At 41.1% G+C, this 18022-nt stretch overlaps 1 protein-coding gene across 1 annotated transcript in view; it reads left to right on the forward strand.

The window, feature by feature from the left end:
- Positions 1-203: 203 nt before the first annotated feature.
- wu:fb95e10 (nucleolar protein dao-5) overlaps positions 204-18022 on the forward strand; it is a 28377-nt gene continuing 10558 nt past the window's right edge. Inside the window, exons 1-3 of the mRNA XM_040123700.1 lie at positions 204-277; positions 14496-15225; positions 15636-15723. Coding sequence (XP_039979634.1) covers positions 14601-15225; positions 15636-15723 — 713 coding nt within the window. The 5' untranslated portion in view covers positions 204-277; positions 14496-14600. The remainder of the gene's footprint in view (positions 278-14495; positions 15226-15635; positions 15724-18022) is intronic.

Below are 18022 nucleotides of genomic sequence, written 5' to 3' on the forward strand. Positions count from 1 at the left end.
GTTGAGTGGGGACTGAAGCGTCATTTTCCTCCTTTCTTCCTTTCAGTGAACGCGCATCACTTGTGAAAAACGGCACTTCAGACCCAGAAGTTTATTGTCACTTCGCTCGGCTCGCTACGCTCTCCCGCGATTTTCTTCCGTACTTCCCGGTTTCATTTTTATACTCGTCTCACTTTCTGTTTTTTTTTTTTTTTTCTGACTCGAAGATTCAGTCGGGGCGTACTGGCTAACACTGGGCGTAGCTGGAGAGGATTTTAGCTCGCCGCTGCACCAACTGGTAAGGGTGAGATTGTTTTAGCTGTAGCTAGCATGCTAGCGTCAGTTTGTAACTACTGTTTGGCTAATTAACCTTTATTAAAACTGACTCTTAAAATTATAGTTAAATCTTTCGTCCGTTATAGACGTTCGAGTCTCAGTTGTATTTACCATGTTATTACTTGGGATTCTTAATTTTAACACCAAACGTTGCATCGGAATTATGGTGGCTTTTTGTGTAAATGAATTTTCCTGCTAAACATGCAGTTTAAGCTGTTTTGTTTTAGTGTCGCTGCATCGTTTTGTCGATGAGCCACCGTGCTTCAGATTCACTTTGATTCCTATGGAAAGGGGTTGATGGGGCGGTGGCAGACTGCATGGTAGCTGGAAGTGCCCAGCCGATCTGTTATCTAAAACAGTTACATTGTTTTAATTAATGCTTGTTTTCGTTTATTGGACGTTTTCCCTCTTTGTGTGACCATTTTGTCTGCCTTTCCCCTCCCTACACTTTTAATTCATACCTCCCCTCTTTCTCTATCCTCCATCGCTGATGCCCATTGTTCTGCGATGGGCCAAGTGGAGTGTGAGCGCTGAGAAATTTTTCAGTCGCCTAATAATTTTGCAGATGTCCACTTAGTTTTCTTGTCAACTAAATAAAATAACATCGAGGCATTTTTGGCATGTTACAGCAATAATTTCCTCAGACCTTCGAGGGAGTGTGTAAAGCTGAAATATCTTTGAGAAGGTTGTGAACAGACTCAAGCTGGCATGTTATCAGATGTGATTAATGTCACCCCCAAACGTGATCAGCTATTGTGGTGTGAGAGTTGAGGCTGGAGGGGCCTGTAGCTGCTCCTTCACTGAGTCTTTTCGGAAAGTGAGTGCAACAAGACAGATTACAATCCCCTCTGTAGAACAATGGGGAGGAGAAAACACTGCCAGTTCCCAAAGCCTGGCCAAGAGCATTTAATAACGATGAACATGCAAGCACTGAAAATCTTTATCCTTAGCCCACAACACTGTTCTCTTCCCATGACGCAGACAGCGACACAAATTGTATAAAGCTTTGTGGCCACAGTGGGCAAGGGTTGGTCAATAACGTGTGGTGATTGACCATGACTTATAGATGTCATCCTGAGTAAATTGCATCCCAGGGCGACTAATATGAGCACTTGTAAGGCGCTGCCATGCAGGGCTTGGAGACACTCCAGGACTCTTAAATCAGAGGTGGGCTAAGCCATCAACTAGTCCACCCCACCCCCAGCCCCCCTGGTGCATGGATGAGAGAATGGCTGACTAACAGTGTTGGTGGATGAGGCAGTGAAATGGAGGACAGTCAGGCAGTCTAATGCAATCATGTGAAATTAAATTTAGCTGCTATTAAAACCACACTCTGTTTTATGAAGTTATTTTAGATGGTCTTAAAAAGATTATTAGATGGAGGATGAAGATTACTGCCAGAGGCATTCTGTGTGTGGTTAGGATTTGTCTGAAACTATACTTGAATAAATGAAGCTGATTATTGTAACTGAAAGAAATATATATACAAAATGCGCACAATAATCTCCTTTCCATTGTGGAGTGGACTGCAGTTAGTTTCGTCTTTGCTACTGTGGGGTTTTATTAGGATGTATTAGCAGACCTGCGCTCTGTTGGAAGGGTTAGAATCAAGGATGTGAGTGTTTACAGTGTTAGCTGCTCCGTGTAACAAGCCTGAGAGTGCACTGCCAGTGTCTGAAACAATCCTCCTTACACAGAGGGGCTATACATTTATAAATATAACAACTTGTGCTGAAATTGTGATTAAATTAATTTAATGAATGGCTTGACAAACTATTAATCAGTTGCAATTTTAAAATGATTAATTATCAATTGTAAAGTAGATTTAATTAATGATATTCAGAGTAATAATATCTAATAACAAGCTCGTAAACGCAAAGTGTTGTTTGATTTTCTTTGTTTTATATAATTTTGAACTGATATTTTGGTTGTTAAAGCATCAGTTTGGGCTCTGCTAACTTAAAATCACCATTTTCCATCATTTTTGAGATTGACATTTATGTTCCCAGTGATTTATTAATCATTAATAGTCAGTTAGTGGTTTCAGTCATTTTTCATGCAAAAATGCCGCACATTCAATGGTTTCGGCTTCTAAAATGTATTTTCTGCTTTTCCTTGTCATTTATAATAGTAAACCGAATTTTTTTGTGGTTTTGGACTGTTGGTTGGTTAACACAAGCAATTCGAATATGCGACTTTGATCTCTGGGAAATATTGATAAGGCGTTTTTGACTATTTTCTGACATTTTATAAACAAAATGATTAATTGATTAATCAAGAAAAGGATTTGCAGATTACTCAATAATGAAAATAAGTTTCAGCCCAAATTCAATAAGTTAATAATGATGACAATCCTTAGTTGCAGTTCTAATGGCTGCACAAGGATGAGAGCCACCATAATAATTCAGATGTCCATTTAAAGTACACCAGCAACATGCCTCTTCTGTTGTGATTATTCTATGCAAAACATACTTGCTTATAATTTTCACAGAATAATTACACATAGAATGTCTTTCATAAGCTCGTGTTTTAGGACAATTTAAATTTTAGTGACCTATTTTGCTCCTAGTTGGCCACTCAACCAATGCCTCCTGAGAGGGGACATGATTGTAGCATTAATAAACTTGTGTGTCAGCTTGCCCTTAGCCTAAGGACTGGTGTTGGGGTGGGTGTTTGACTCAGTATGAAATCCCCTCCCGAGCTCTGAACTTCTTAATTGTGACAAGGGCAAGCCTGTGCCTCTGGTCATCCTCGGGCTGGCCCCATGACCCTTGCACTTTTTGGCGTCATTAAAAATTGCAGCCATCATCTCTAGCCCTGGTTTAAGCCATGGCAACAACTGGACAATAGTTTCTTGTGTTGAGATTATCAAAACACCAACAGAAACTGTGTGTTTGGATGAATTTCCTCCTCTGTTTTCTGGGTGATTGAGGCTTGAGGAAGCTGCCAGGGGCACCACAGTGAATTTGCACAGTGAAGATAAAGCAGAGATAAACTTTGCTGTTGCCTGTGCTCCCAGTCATGATAGTAGCCTCGGCTGGTGGTGTCACAGTTGTCAGGGCATGCAGTTGGCAACTGGCGACGCAGTTTTGAGGCTGTATTTGCCAGCAGCTGCAGTAATTTGCTGTGTTTGGACGCTCTGAATTCCTCTAGTGGGAAGCTGGATAATGGACGTGGTTCATAGCCCTGTTGCTAGGCTTCAACACCAAATTTTTCATGGCACAGTGTGTTTGCAGTGCCTGATTATTTGGTGTAACGCAACCTCGGAGATGGTAAAAATGGGGCAAAAAATTACATTTGCTATGTCAGTCATTATCTTTGCTCTACCACCTCAAGCCCAAAGATATTGATGTCAACGGGTCTCTCTTTACCTTGGCATCGGTTTATGTTTGCTGTTCTGGCCCTGTGGCTGATGTGGCCAAGATGAATCCAGAGGCTACCGAGTCTACCCTCACCATAGCCGTGTGTGGAATGATAAGCAGACTCCCTTAGACTCCCTTTACCATAGGCAGCTGTAGGGGCTAATTTGTTTCTCTGTCATATCCATTTCTGCTGGTGACAGTTAAATCTCACTGTGCCTTGTCTCAGTGGATTTGTTTGCTGCTGTAAAGATACATCATCAACTCTTTGTGAAGTGCTAAATGTATGTCTTTTAGGGTGTTGTGGATGTGGTCAAAGAGTGGCGTTTGTAAGACTAGTTCTCTGGTGTGTGGTTTAGTTCTTAGAAAGCTGTAGTTAGTAGATCCTGGTGTGGTCAACCATCCAACCTATCAGCCATCGTGCGAGGGATCAGATTCCATCTTGAACATGCCTTGTTCTACTTCAAACAGGAGGACATAATCCTCTTACGGACACAGTCGTTCCACTTGTACTTTGCATGCGTGTGTCCTTGTACCTCGTGCAAAATCCAGAGAGAGCGCCAGAGCCTCTCGGGTGTGTTTCTGCCATCCTGTCCAGATGCCTCGGTTCTGCCCTCTTCCTCTATCTCTGTATCTGCTCTATCTAGTGTCAATGATTCAGGCCACCAGCTGGTCCTGGGCTGGCCTGATCTCATTTACCCCCAGAGAGGAGCTTGTTTGTGGGCATACGGCCCATTATGGAAATTATCCAACAGCTCTTCAAGTTAAAAATTAGCCTCAGTTTCTCTGTAGAGTCCTCTATCTTGCCTCTTTTCTTGCTGTTTCTTACTTGTTTGCCCTATCTCTAACCCACACCACCCCACCCCCACCTTGTCTTCTGTCTTTAGTCCCAAGGGGGGGGGACTACCTGCATCAGAGGAACCTACCTTATTAATGCACTTCCTCTGTTTGTCGGTGTGTTTTTCTGTCCTCCCCATCTGTGGAGCTGCTAGCTTCTCTACCCACTTTCTCCTGTGTGATCAATATCAACACAGTTTAGCTCAGTGAGGCTCAGCCAGGCTGTAGTAGGGCCCTCGCTGATGGGGCCTTGTTCGTAGTCACGCTCTATCTCAGCTCTAATTGTTTTGGGGCTGATGGATCCTCTAGCCCTGCCTTCCCACAGTATTGTCTAGTTTCGGGGACATACTGAGGCCACTGTTACTGCTGCGTATTCCTCCCTGATTCTTTCTTGCCTTCCTTGGGCTTTTCTCTGTTCCTTTTTCTCTCGCTCCCTGTAGCTGTGTCTATGTACTTTTTGAGGACAGTCGTTGCCGACTGTACAAGATTATCATCTCTCTTTGTCCAGGGTTAACAAACTCTGTCATGTGTTAATCTGCCCATCCCCAGGGGGCCGAGTTTCTCTGAGATTGAACGCACCATGGGAAAGACAGGGTTTGAGTATTGTATGTGTGTGATGTGTGCATCAGCTCAGTTTGTTGGAAGGAGGGGAGTGGTGTGAATTCAGACAATGTACAAGCCTAAACTGTGATGGGCATTGGAATTCTCTATCATCTGTGGTGGACCGACTTTTTTTTTTGTTGTTTCTTTTTTCCCAATACAATGGGAAACTTAATTAACAAAGAGGTATGTTTTTATATATGTCTTGTTATCCCTTCATTTCAGTTGAGGACATTGTAAAATCTTAGTGTGAATCTCCAAAGAGTCCTTAGGATTAGTGCCGACCTTTCTGATCGCGTTTGTGTGATGCAGGTGTCTGTCACACAATCTGCTGCTCTCTATCACACACGTCAGCAGCCAAGTAAACAAGACATAAACAGAAAAAAACTTGTTCCTTCCTCTCAGCAGGGCCTTTATTCGGCCCAAGTTTGTCTTATTGAGCATCCCAGTAGCCAACTGACCCACTGGAAATCATTGGGTAGGAATGACTGTTAAGGAGTTCACTGAAGAATCAGCAGGGGAGGAGACTGCTGTGTGTGCTTGTTGTGGCCTCACTGTCTGTAAGAGGTAGGTCTGGATAACTAATGGCACTGGCGAACATATTTTTACAGGTTTGTCTTTAGGTCTTCATCCCCAAGTAAGTTTCCATCCAGTTGTTTTATATGTATTTGAATTTGAACATAAGAAGACCTGATTGGAATTGTCAGTACAATGCTAAAATATCACAATTTTTATGCTTAGCTAAGGTGTAAACTTGTCATAAAGAGAAAATGCAAAATAGTGTGACAGAAACCCACTGTTTTGGTTACGATGACAAGGGCATCCTTTCCACTGCGGATCGCGTTGACATGTCCCCCTCATTTTAACCTCTTCTGCTTGTTTTGTAGGGAAAAAAATCATTAAACCTGTATGATTTGTCACAGTTAATATTTTTCTAAATGGATGCTAGAATAAAACATAAATCCGAGATAAGTCAGCAAAGCACAGGGCTCTTTTTAGTAAAGATGCAAATACACATTAGCAGAAACCTCTCTATCAAGAAATTTAACATGATTTTAAGTAAAGATAGTGCGTTAACAATACAACAGAGGTTTATATAGCATTTGTATTTTCCTTATACTATCATTAAAAGCACAATAACAATTTTAATCATAATTTCTTATTTGCTAAATTGATTTAAATGCAACTAAAAATACAGTTTAAATGATGTATATTTTTACCCCAAAACATGCTACGGAAAGTAGATAAGGCAGGAATAATGTACCTTGATATTACAGTCAAAGTAACGACAATACAAAAGTTGCAGCAATCTCAGTGTCGAAAAGGGCACAGGGTTGCAATATAAGCCAGATTTTTGACATTTGCTCAAAACACTGCACAGTATTTTGATCGAGGCCTACTTTCTGTCTCTCTCTCTGTCTCTCTTTCCCTCTTGGTTTCTTCTTCACTCTCTCGCACTTGCTTGCTCAGCCCTCCCACTTTCTTTGGGGAATGCCATAGAGACCAGCGGGCTTTGTTTTGAGTTTATTTGTATGCAGGACAGAGGCAGTTTCCTGACATCAGGCCGGAGGTGTTTGGGGAATGCGTGAGCTGCGAGTAGCATCAAGTTGATGGAGGCAGCGGCAGATCTGGTAACCACCGGCTACATTTAACTGGGAGTCATGTACCTTCAGCACCCCTCATCTGACCTCCATATATAAACCCAGCATTTCTCTTCCTCCATCCCTACGCACAGGTTCAGTAAACCTCTTTTCTCATGGCTGGCTCGTAGATGCTTCCTGTGGAGATCAGCAGTGAGCCATGATAAAGTGTCTTGAAGCTGAGGAAGAGACGGTGACCTTCTTCAGCAACTTTTTATTTCTTGTTCTCTGCCTTTTCAAACAGTGCATGCCTGTCACTGATGGTAGATTTGCCTGAGAGTAAATGAAACATGTTGCGGTGGGGAGTGGTAGCTGTACATCATTACATTTGTAATAACATTTATGCCCTTCTGCAAGCCATCTTCCTTAATACCGTTCTAGTTGCTGATACTGTACTTTTTTGAAAGATCTGTAGAGCTGCAACAATTAGTAAAGTGATTAGTCGATCGACAGAAGGTTGATCAGCACATATTTTGATAATCAGTTAATCATTTAAGTAAATTTTCATGTAAAATTGCCAAAAATTTGATAGTTTCAGGTTCACAAATTGAGAATTTGCTGCTTTTCTTGGTCTTACATTATAATAAATGGAATATTAGTGGGCTTTGAACTGTTGGTTGGTCATTTGATGACATCAACTTGGGTTTAGCGTTTTTGTGATGGTATTTTTAAAAGTTTTCTAATGTTTTTAGACCAATCGATTCATTGAAAATAAATCAAAACTAGTTGCATTTTAAATATATTTTTATATTTTTAATATATATAATTTTTGCTTATTTTTATCTGGAGTTGCATTATATTCAGTTAATAAAATTGAACCTATGGGTCTAAATAGGTCTAAATGGGGTGGAAAATTGACTGAGAGTTGACTGTTGTGATTTAGAGTAGGTTGAATAGACAATCTAAGGCCCCGTGCCAGCGCGTGGCGTCTTAAATATGACATTCTTCCCTTGCATAGAGGGGGAGTGATATACACACATGAAAATATACAGTACATTCCACTTATTTTGTAATATTTGGTCACAGTCACAAGTAAAGCTGCATCAAATCTGAGGCCACTTGCATCAGCCCACTTACCCATGAGCAGTGATGCCACAAGCAAGAGAGCAATAAATTATTGAGTTGAGAATTGTGCTTCTCGCAAAGACAAGTTCGGAGCTGTTGTGCTACTTTAAGAGAATATGAATCAAGACATTTTTCTAAATAAGGACTTTATCAATTTATTACTGACTATTGAATGAAATGAATATTCACACAAAGAGAATTAGAAAAATCTCACCTTTAGTCTTTTATGGTTTGATTGATGACAAATAAATAGAGATTTTACCCATTGCTGGAGTCACAGCGGGCACACTTTAGTGTCTTGTTGTATGAAACCAATATTCCTGTATAAATTTGAAAAATAAAGGAACACCTGTTAATGCAAAGACGGTGAAGACAGTGCTTGCATTTTCCAGCTTTGACATTTGTTACTCTACATTATGAGACGTGCTTTGTAAATCCAACCTTGGCTGTGTCAGAGTAAGGAGGACAGTTTATTAGCAGTGTCAGAGAGCAAACACAGCAGCTCAGTATCTTGTGTTTGCTGCTTGTGGAGATGAAAGCATGTCAATTACAGGGTCAGAGGCCAGTGAATGCTCATTAAAAGTGCCTTCAAAACCAGACCCGACAAACTAACATCCTCTCTCCTCACTGCTGCTGTCTCTGCTCAAACCTTCTATCCCCTTATGGAGGCATTAGATATGTCCAAAGTAATTCTATCGAGCTTAGAGTTCATGTGAGCATTAGCTGAGGGTTACATCAGCCACAAAAGCTCACTTTCTTTTTGCATCTTTTCTGCCATCTCCCCTACCCCTACCCCACTGCCACCATGGCTTCCTTCCCCCACAATCCCTCTCTTTGACTTCTATTTAGAGTAGGCCCCGGGGATAGAAGAAGGCTCACAGAATGCATATGTGTGTGAGTACACAGTTGTGTACTGTGAAAGCAGAGCTGACTTTCTACCACAGCAATTCATACATGCTCTTAAACGGTTGGTTGACTAAAGTGAGGTAGTGAGTGGGGATACTTTGATTCAGGTCTTTGTGTAGAGAAGGCAGAGAGTCTTGTTTCTAAATGATAGTGGTTGTCATTAGACAGGAACACACACCACAGCCCAAGAACAGATTTGACATTAACATTTAGCTTAATAACCAGCATTGTAGCTTCTTAATTTAAATCTGCATAATGAATCACAGCTACTCATTGGACTATTTTTTAAAAAAGGGTGTAGAAATTTGGAATTTTCCTGTGAGCAGTTCTTTAAAGTAAACTCCTGCTGTATTCAAAAAAGACATTGTTAATGCATGGGCACCCCCCTACACACACACACACAGAAGTAGTAGGGGATCAAAGTACCACTTTTCTGTTTAAATATGCTGATGACCTGATTATTCAAAAACACCATGTTAGTGTCTAGACAGTCAGAAAAGCTTGGATCCCCAGCGGAGGTGGATGCCTTCCAGTTATTGACAGTATTGGCCTAAACACTAGTGTGCCAGGGATACACATAAACATTTGAGCGCACACACATTTTGTTTATGTCTTAGTGTGGCTAGTAAGAAGGGATGAAGCCTAGGAGGATGATCTCACCTTGCAGTGCTGGCTTTCCCATCATTAGCTTACTGCTTGAGGCCTATTAAGTGTAATTATAATGACAACAACAAAAAGAGGAATAAACTACACAGCATTTGGCTGAAAGTAAACTTTGCAAAATGTCTTACATGTAGAATCTGTGTAATGATAAAGATATAAACACAACATTAAAGGCACCTTATCTATAATAAAAAACAACAATAAAAAAATGTAAACTGTATACTGTACTTGTATATACACAAATAACACACAAAATAATTATGAGAATTAAAAACTAGAAACTAGAAACCAAGGCTGTTACATTAAATCTAGTCAATAAAGTGAATTTAAGATATTAGACCAGATCTAGCTGAGGTTTAAACATGATCAACTGATGCATATGACTGATGAATAATCGTACAAAGAATGTAAAAGTGTGTGTGTCTGTGGAGGTTGAGGATGAGCCTGTGCTCAATTTGTGTGGGTTTCCTTTGTTCTCAGTTACTGTGTAGCTCATCATTGAGGCTTGCAGGGAATTTGGAGTGGGATGCTGCTTGGAAGCTGCAACCACAATACTTGGACACACTGTGAAGGCCAATAAACACGTTTTTGCAAAGTCAACTACATTCAGATGTTAACAGTGAAAAATCTGCCAAACCTAGAGAATACCAGGGCAAAACTCCCACTCTACTCCTATACAACTCTGTTCTATTCCCAGCTATTGTTTTTAGCTGAATACTGAGGATAAAAATCCCATCCTGTTAAAGTAGTTATTCTGCTACAGATCCTTTGTATGCATCTATGTGTTGCTCAAGCCACAGGAGGTCAGGACAGCTGATAGATACTGTCTAGCTGCTTGGTCTGAGGTAGGCTGACCAAAAAATCTCTTCAGATTAAACCCTTTTATGCGGTAGACATTTCACACAGTGCAGGGTGCCCACAATTAAACATGTTTTGAAATGAACTTAATGTAGCTGACATAGTCATATGTCTTGAATCTGTTCTGGAAATGTGCACTAACTCACAGACCATTATGTCTCAGGTCATTGAATTCATTTTGCCCCTTATGGGTTGAAAATGTCCGTTTATGTATTACAGCCTGGGTTGTAGCTTTGGCAGGACCAAAGAATGTTGTTAGAGAGGATTTCCCAGTGCCCATCTGGGTTTTTCCTTGGTTCTCAGAGGAAAGCCTAAGTGTCAAGACAGTTGGATGTAGAGTGATTTTACCTGGAAAATGATGAGTTTAATGCCATAGCCACACTTCATTCTGCCATATATTTTAGGATTATTCATTTCAGATTGGTAGACTACATTTGAAATGCATGGACTGTATTGTTTCCCTCTGGTCCTGCTGAAAAAAAAAATTGCAGAGTGCCTTAGCAATGTAACCCCAATGTAATGTTACATATTTTAACGTAATCCCATTGTAACCCCTTTTGAGTAATGTAAAACCACCTGCAACAGCTATAGTTGAGGTGCCAATGCACCAGTGAAACATTTTATCTCCAGTTGATTTATTGAATCAGCTTTGTCATTAATAAAGAAAGCTTGCAAAAACTTTGCTTATGTTGAATTTGCCAAAAAGCTCTATATCCAGATGTGTGTAACTATGAATGTGACACGGGAAAGAAAAAAGGAGGATTTCTCTGCAAAATCATCCGTAGATATGATTATTGAAGAATTAAACTTGCTACTTTAACTTTTGTAGCCAGTTCTTAGAAAACATGGTTCAGCTTTGCAGTGTTTAGTAACATTGCCACTGAAGGCAATCATTTTACAGCCTGAAAATATGCTTATCTATAACTCACAAAAAGTGTGCCCTTGTAGCAACAGCCCAGTCAGTCAGTTTGAAAATGAGTAATTACATTCAATCTGTGGGTTGAAGATGTTTCAGTTGGGAGTGCCGCAGTAATTAGGGATGAAATTCAAGATAATATAAAGCTGCTGCGACACACCAGATTACCGTGCGATAAAGAATTATATGTCAGTCCAAAGCCTTACAAAAGGGAAAATATACATTGTAGATAATAAATTAGTTCAGATTTCTTTTTGTTGTTCAAAACACTGAAGCCCAAGTGTTTAGTAAGTAGGAGATTGGTAGGGAAAAGATGGAAAATTTAAAAACGGGTCTCTGGATTATACTATAATAGTGAAATAGTGAAATTATCTCGATTTATTTTAGAGCCCCCTCATCTTCAGTTTCTGTAGAGAGGAGATGAAAAAGTATAATGCTGCCCTGGTTTCTGGCTTGTTTATGCTTACTACGTACTGATGGTCCTAGTGACGTAGGGCTGGCTAAATGAGCAATAGAGCCAGAGAGAGAAGTACAATCTCACAGCTGTCTGGAGACTTGCAGGAGAGAGAGAAATGTTCCTCTGGCAGTGGCTGTGCAATCAGGATTTATCACTCTCTCCAACACACATGTACACACACACACGTACACACACACACACACACAAGCACAGACACACCACTAATGCAGGGTACTTTGGAGAGGAGCAGTGAAATGAGCAGCCTAGACAGATGCTTTAGTCTACTGTGGGAAGACAAAAACACCAGAGTCTGAAAGATAGAGGAGGGAATGTTGATTGGACACGGTCTTGTTTCCTGGTTCACTGCATGGTCGAATTAGGTCACACTGTTGATAGCTATAATGGGTCTTAGTCAAACAGTGTTGTGCTTTTATTAGAGAAATTGGAGTATCAAGTAGGTGGAGTTTGATGTGTAAAAACTTAGAAACCTTTATTCAGTTGTCACAAAGACAACATCTGGTGCTATGTAGCAGTTTGCTCTATGCATTGTGTGCTGAAAGTTAGCTTAAACTAACAACCATTATTTGACCTGATTTTGGCTGTAGGAGTATTGGAGGCAAAGAATGAATAATTTTCAGGACATTTTAAGAATATATTAAGTGAGAAGATTGTTACCACTCTCATGGCTATATAGTAAATATGTTCTAATCTAACTCTCTGCAAGAAAGTATATACTGTATGTATAGTTCCTAAAATGTTGAACTTTTCCTTTAAGTGAAATAACAGTGCAGAAGATTAATAAAACGCAGTCTCAACCACAGGTTGATCTGAAACAAAACTAAAAACTGTGTGGTACTCAAACAAATCTTTTACTTTCCATCTTACTTTCTCTATTCTTCCCTCCTCACTCCCACCAGTGCCCACCCTGTCCCTCTCCTAAAAGCTGTGACTGGCTGTAACATAATCAAACCAACTGTCCCCATTATGTAGCCACACTGGCATTTTAAAACCTCTTGTGACTGATGGGTGCGGCATGAGTTGTTTCTCACAGCTACCCGTCGCCTCCTTTTCAGCCTCTTCGGTTGCTTTGGATGGCGGCCTGTTGCACTAGCTGTCTGTATCTGTTCTTATGTGTTGTTTGGGATGCATGGATTTTTTTTTCTCAGTCTCTCTACCCCCCCAGCCCCCCCCCCAGCCCTACTCAGCTGCTCCGGCCATCTGTTCAAAGGCAAACAGAGAACAGAGGGATGGAAGGAGAATGGGAGCTGTGGAGGAGGAAAGAAATCGAGGAGGGGGAAATGGTTTTGAGAAAGGGAGAATAAGTAGAAAATGAAAGGCCTTTTGACATGTGAGGTTTAGTTTAGAGAATGAGTAAAGGGTGACCAAAGAGGAAAAGAAAGAAGAGGAATTGCCTCCGGGAAGCTAGCAGCATAGAGATGATGTCTGTCATCTTCTAGAAATAGAACAGTGAGTATGTACGTACAAGTTTAGGTCAGTGGAAACTAGGATTACTAGTGATGTCTGGATTGTAAAGTTTGACCAGCAATCGTCAGCCAGTCGTGAGCTCATTTTACATCTTGTTTTTTCTCTGTCTCTTTTTCTCCCCCTCTGTCCCTCTCTCTCCCACCATCTCTTTCTGTTCCCATGCTCCACAGGCCAAGCCTCTTCCTCTGGGCTTGCCTGTGCGTTGCCTCAGAGTTTCTTTCACCACTTAGCCTCCTGCACAGCCGGCCCTTTGCTCTGTTTGTAAACTTTGACAGACCAGTTTCCTGCTACTCCCCCCACTTCCCCATCTACTTCTCTCAAACTTGTAAAAAAAAAAAAAAAAAAAAAAGGTCCTTTCCTCCCATCCTTTCATTTGAAAGTCACTGAGGTATTAGAATAAGGGAAAGTTGTGTAATATCGATGCAGAAAATGTATGACTATTTATGACAGATGGTTGCCCTTTATCATGCCTCATATGCCTCACGTCCCCATCTCTTTTCCTCAGGTGCTCATATCTCTGAATGCTCTGTTTAGGACCCATGAGTCAAACTGTCTCCCTCTCTTTGGGTTTATTGTTCATGCCTTGACATACTTTTCAAATACACCCAAGCTTGTTTCCCACCTCACCTTACTTTTCCTTTCTATACCCATTACAGTCTAAGAGTTAAGAGTGCGTTTGGTAACATTATTAGATGCATGTGTGTGTGTATAGTTTGCTTGCTAAAGCTTTTTGCACTCCCTTAAGTTTAATATAAGAAAACGAGTCTTCCACACTAGTGACTCTCATGCTATTTTGTACCAAGGAAAAAAAAGAAGCCAACCCGTAGCTATTACACTGGTCAAATGTGTCACTGAGCTTTTTAGTGTCACAGAGGGGACCATTTGCCATTGCACTACCGTTGGCATTGAAATTGATGAAGGGTATTTGTAGAATATTTTGTTCCACACATTCAACTGATCATGAAATTTATTGATCTAATTGTTTATTTTGAGGTTTCCTTCCGAGCATGACTTATGAAGCTGTGATCTATTTTCTTATATGGGCGCCTGTCTTTTTATGTGTGCTTATGTCTTTCTCTATTTGTTATATTGTCCTATATACACGTCAGTCCCCTCTTGGGTTTATACAGCAGTTCAGTCTCCTATACATTATTATGACACATCCTACACTAAATGGGCTTGTTAACTCTTACATGCTTATATAAAAATATTTCTGGTGTGTTTGTGATGCTGAAGCTGCAAGAAGATAGAAGCCATTGGTTTATCTGATTCCTTTGGCTAACAACATTCCTGGGGCTCTATCTGCTGATAGCAGAGACAGCAAACTGCTTTTCATGTCTGGTCTTGCTTTTGAATAACTGTGTTGTACTGTATATTATCCTGTCTCTTTACAGACCAGACCTTGCTGTCTCCAGAAAGCCTGTAGACCTGGGGCCATCTTGTAAAATTTAAGTCAATCAGCCCTGCCCTGCAGAGACGCAAATACCACTCTAGTGGAGATGAAGCCGGATGGGGTTGCCACGGCAGCGTTGGAGCCAATGGAAACACTGGAATCCAATCCAGGAAATGAGGCAGCACCAGCTGTGGGACAGGAGCCCAACCAGGCAGCCAGTCCTGTGGAAGAGGAGATGCCACAGCAGGCTGTAGGAGAGACAGGCCAGGTTGAACCCCAACCACAACAGGCCAAGGAAACCGAAGCTGCCAAGACCAGCAACACGATCTCAGGAGACGCCAAAGCCAAGACTACCAACAAGGGCACAGCCAAGACAAAACCTACCACCACCAGCCCAACCAAGACCACATCTGGCTCACGGTCCAACACATCCCAGAGCCGCCTCTCAAATGGCGTGTCTAAGCCTCAGACCAATGGAGTGGCTAAGAAATCCACACCTGCTCTAGACAAAAAGAACACCTCGACCTCAGCTTCCTCCAAAAAACCAACGGGCACGGCTGGAGCCCCAGCCTCCAAGAGCAAAGTGGGTGAGAAGAAAGCCACAGGAGCTGCCCCGACCACCAATGGAGCAAAGTCGACGACTGGACCAACAGCAGCCAAGAAGACACCATCCACAACTGCTAATGGTGTCAAAACCAGCATCACTGCAGCTGCTGCTAAAAAGCCCCCAGGTTGGTGAAAATGTCCTCACAAAACAACTATTTGACGTCAGTGCAAAAGTATAATTCAGACTGTATGGTGTATGGTGTTTGAGACAAACACTTTCACAGTAAGTCTAGCATAAAATGTTTTCACAGCTCTAACTGTAATGAGAAGTATTCATTGTATTGTGATGACATATGGATAGATGTACATAGGATGGATTCTGCACATATGTTAGACATGCCAGAGTGACTGTTGCTGATCTAGAAATGCATTTGCCCTAGATCCTTATGACATACTGTATGAAACAAATATGTGCCTTTATCTATGATACAGTATATGTTACTACTTATGTTACTACTATATAATACAGTACTTATCGTCTCACATATTTCTTTAATTTTCTCTCCCTCCTTTCCTCTTCTCTCCTCTCCTCCAGCTCCCAAAGCTGCCTCTGCAACTCCCACCAAGCCTAGTTCTGCTGCCTCACCTAAACCTGAGAAGCCCCCTATTTCCAAGACAACCAGGTAGGTGTGACATTTGTATAGAGCTGAGGCCTAGCCTTTGCTGGACTCTGAAAGAGATTTTCGGTGTGTGTGTAGATAGCAAATGCAGCTGTCTATAAGTGGTCCTGTTCTCAGGCACCCTCCGGGAAAAATGTTCTAACTGGGCTCCTTCTATTAAAAACCTTTCCAGTGCTTTGCTAGCAAATCAGCACATTTACAGCAGCAAATCCAAATAACTTCGTTCAGCATTATAAAGCTCCTCGGTGCAAAGTGAGATGCAGTTGGTTCAAAAGGCTTCACTTGGCTACAGGTTCAAAGAAGACCCTGTTAAAGGAAAACACCCTGAAGGAATGAGGGACAATGATCCCCCACATAGAGGCTTGGAAGGGCCGGGCATAAGTAGGGCAACAACCAGCGAATGTCAGAACAAGCCTTAGAGGAATGCCTCGCAGGGTTCCACCAGAGCAAAATTATACAGTATTATTAATAAAACAAGTTTTAAGAAGGAGTAGTTGTTAATGAGTAGAGGAGAGGCAGTTGGAAGAATTAACTGAGACAAATAGTGGGATATTAATTTTTTGTTTCTTTAGAGTGAGTGCTTGTCTGCGTGTGTGTACACCAGAGTGTCTGTTTGTGTGCATTCAGGTCAGCATGTGTTCCTAGCCTGAGTCACACTGGGTGCATGGTGTTGGGCCCTGAGGTGACTTGGTGATAGACTAGGGGAGGAGGCTGAAGGAGGCCTTTGTCTGAGACAGTGAAGATCATGATCACATAGAGTCTGACTGTTCTTTCAACAGAATGTTATCCTTTAGCCTCTTCTTCTTGTTTATTTGTTTGGGCAATAGCCTCTTTCTTCTTTACTTTGTTGCTTCCATAGTGTATGGTATGATGTGTTATGTCACCATGTTGGCAATTCTGTATGTAAACACATTGTTCACACAGACACACGCTCAGATTGGACCATTTGTAGCCAAATTGTCTTAAGAAACCAAGAGAAGAAGCACATACTATAGGCAGTCCGAGGGAGATGCTTTAAAGGATATTTTGACATTTTTAGGAAATTGGCTTTACATACAGTATGAAGGTACCACCAGCAGCTGGTTAGCTTAGCTTATCTTAAAGTCTGGAAACAGGGGGAAACAGCTAGCCTAACTCTGTCCAAAGGTAATTGCCATGCCAAATTAGCTGGCTTCTAGCAGTAGCTTCATATTTAGCATACACACATAAGAGTGGTATCAATATTATTATCTGTTCTTGGCAGGAAAGCAAGTAAGTGTATTTACAAACTTCTTCTTTAAGACAGATCTAAAGCACATACTGTGGTAGTAAAATTAAAATGAAGGTTTCTGCATAGTTTCTCTGTTGCAAATTTCATTTTTAGGGATGAACTTTCAGTCAAGGACCCTCTTGAGAGCATGGGAAACACCCAGTGCTTATACATTTGTATTGGGTGGAAAAGGCTCTGCTGTTGTTGTTCACCAGACAATTACAAGAGATTAGGCAGGGAGAAAAGAATCCATTACTCCATCCACAGTAGAGCTAGGCTGGTGTTTGTTAGTTTATGGCAGATATATCAGTGTCAGCATATACATACTGTATAAGATGTTGGAGGTCATTTATAAACCGTGTCGCAGTTACATAATTTGTCCACCTGAGAGCTCTGACAAGCCAAAACCAAATGATGCTGATATGTTGTTACCAGATTCTCTTAACTCTCAAATACCAAAATTTGTATTAGCCTCAAAAATTCTGTATTTGCTGGGCTCCAGCTCACAGGAAAAGAGCAGAGCAGGAATGGAACCTACATACATACATAACTTTTTAGCATGTCGGCCTGTTTTCTCCTCTAGTTATTGTCAATAGACTAATATGACAAACACACCAAGTTGCCGGCAGTTACATGTCACAGGTAGCAGGTGGACCTTAGAGATTAACCTCAGAGTACAGTTTTATACAATGGTTGATGTGCAAACATCTCATTAAAATGTATAACAAGGGCATGCTGATAATCGCCAGTAAGGTACAGAACGCTCATTGTGCAATCTTTATGAATTGTCATGGTGATTCCATTCATAGTTTCTGACAACCATTACACCTTCATGATCACCTAGCTTTCTGTTGAACATCAATTCTCACCCCTTCTTTGCATATAAAATACCTCACAGCAAAATCAGCAAACACAAATTGAAAGTATCAGAGTCAAGTTCCAACACACAAAAGTGTCTATATGGGTCCACAGTCTTAACATTTTGTGTGTTGATATTATAACACTGTAATAGAGTAATTATTGACTCTGTGTAGTTTAAATTTAACATTCCTC

This window comes from Xiphias gladius, chromosome 3 (genome assembly GCF_016859285.1).
Source record: "Xiphias gladius isolate SHS-SW01 ecotype Sanya breed wild chromosome 3, ASM1685928v1, whole genome shotgun sequence".
NCBI classification, from domain to species: Eukaryota; Metazoa; Chordata; class Actinopteri; order Istiophoriformes; family Xiphiidae; genus Xiphias; species Xiphias gladius.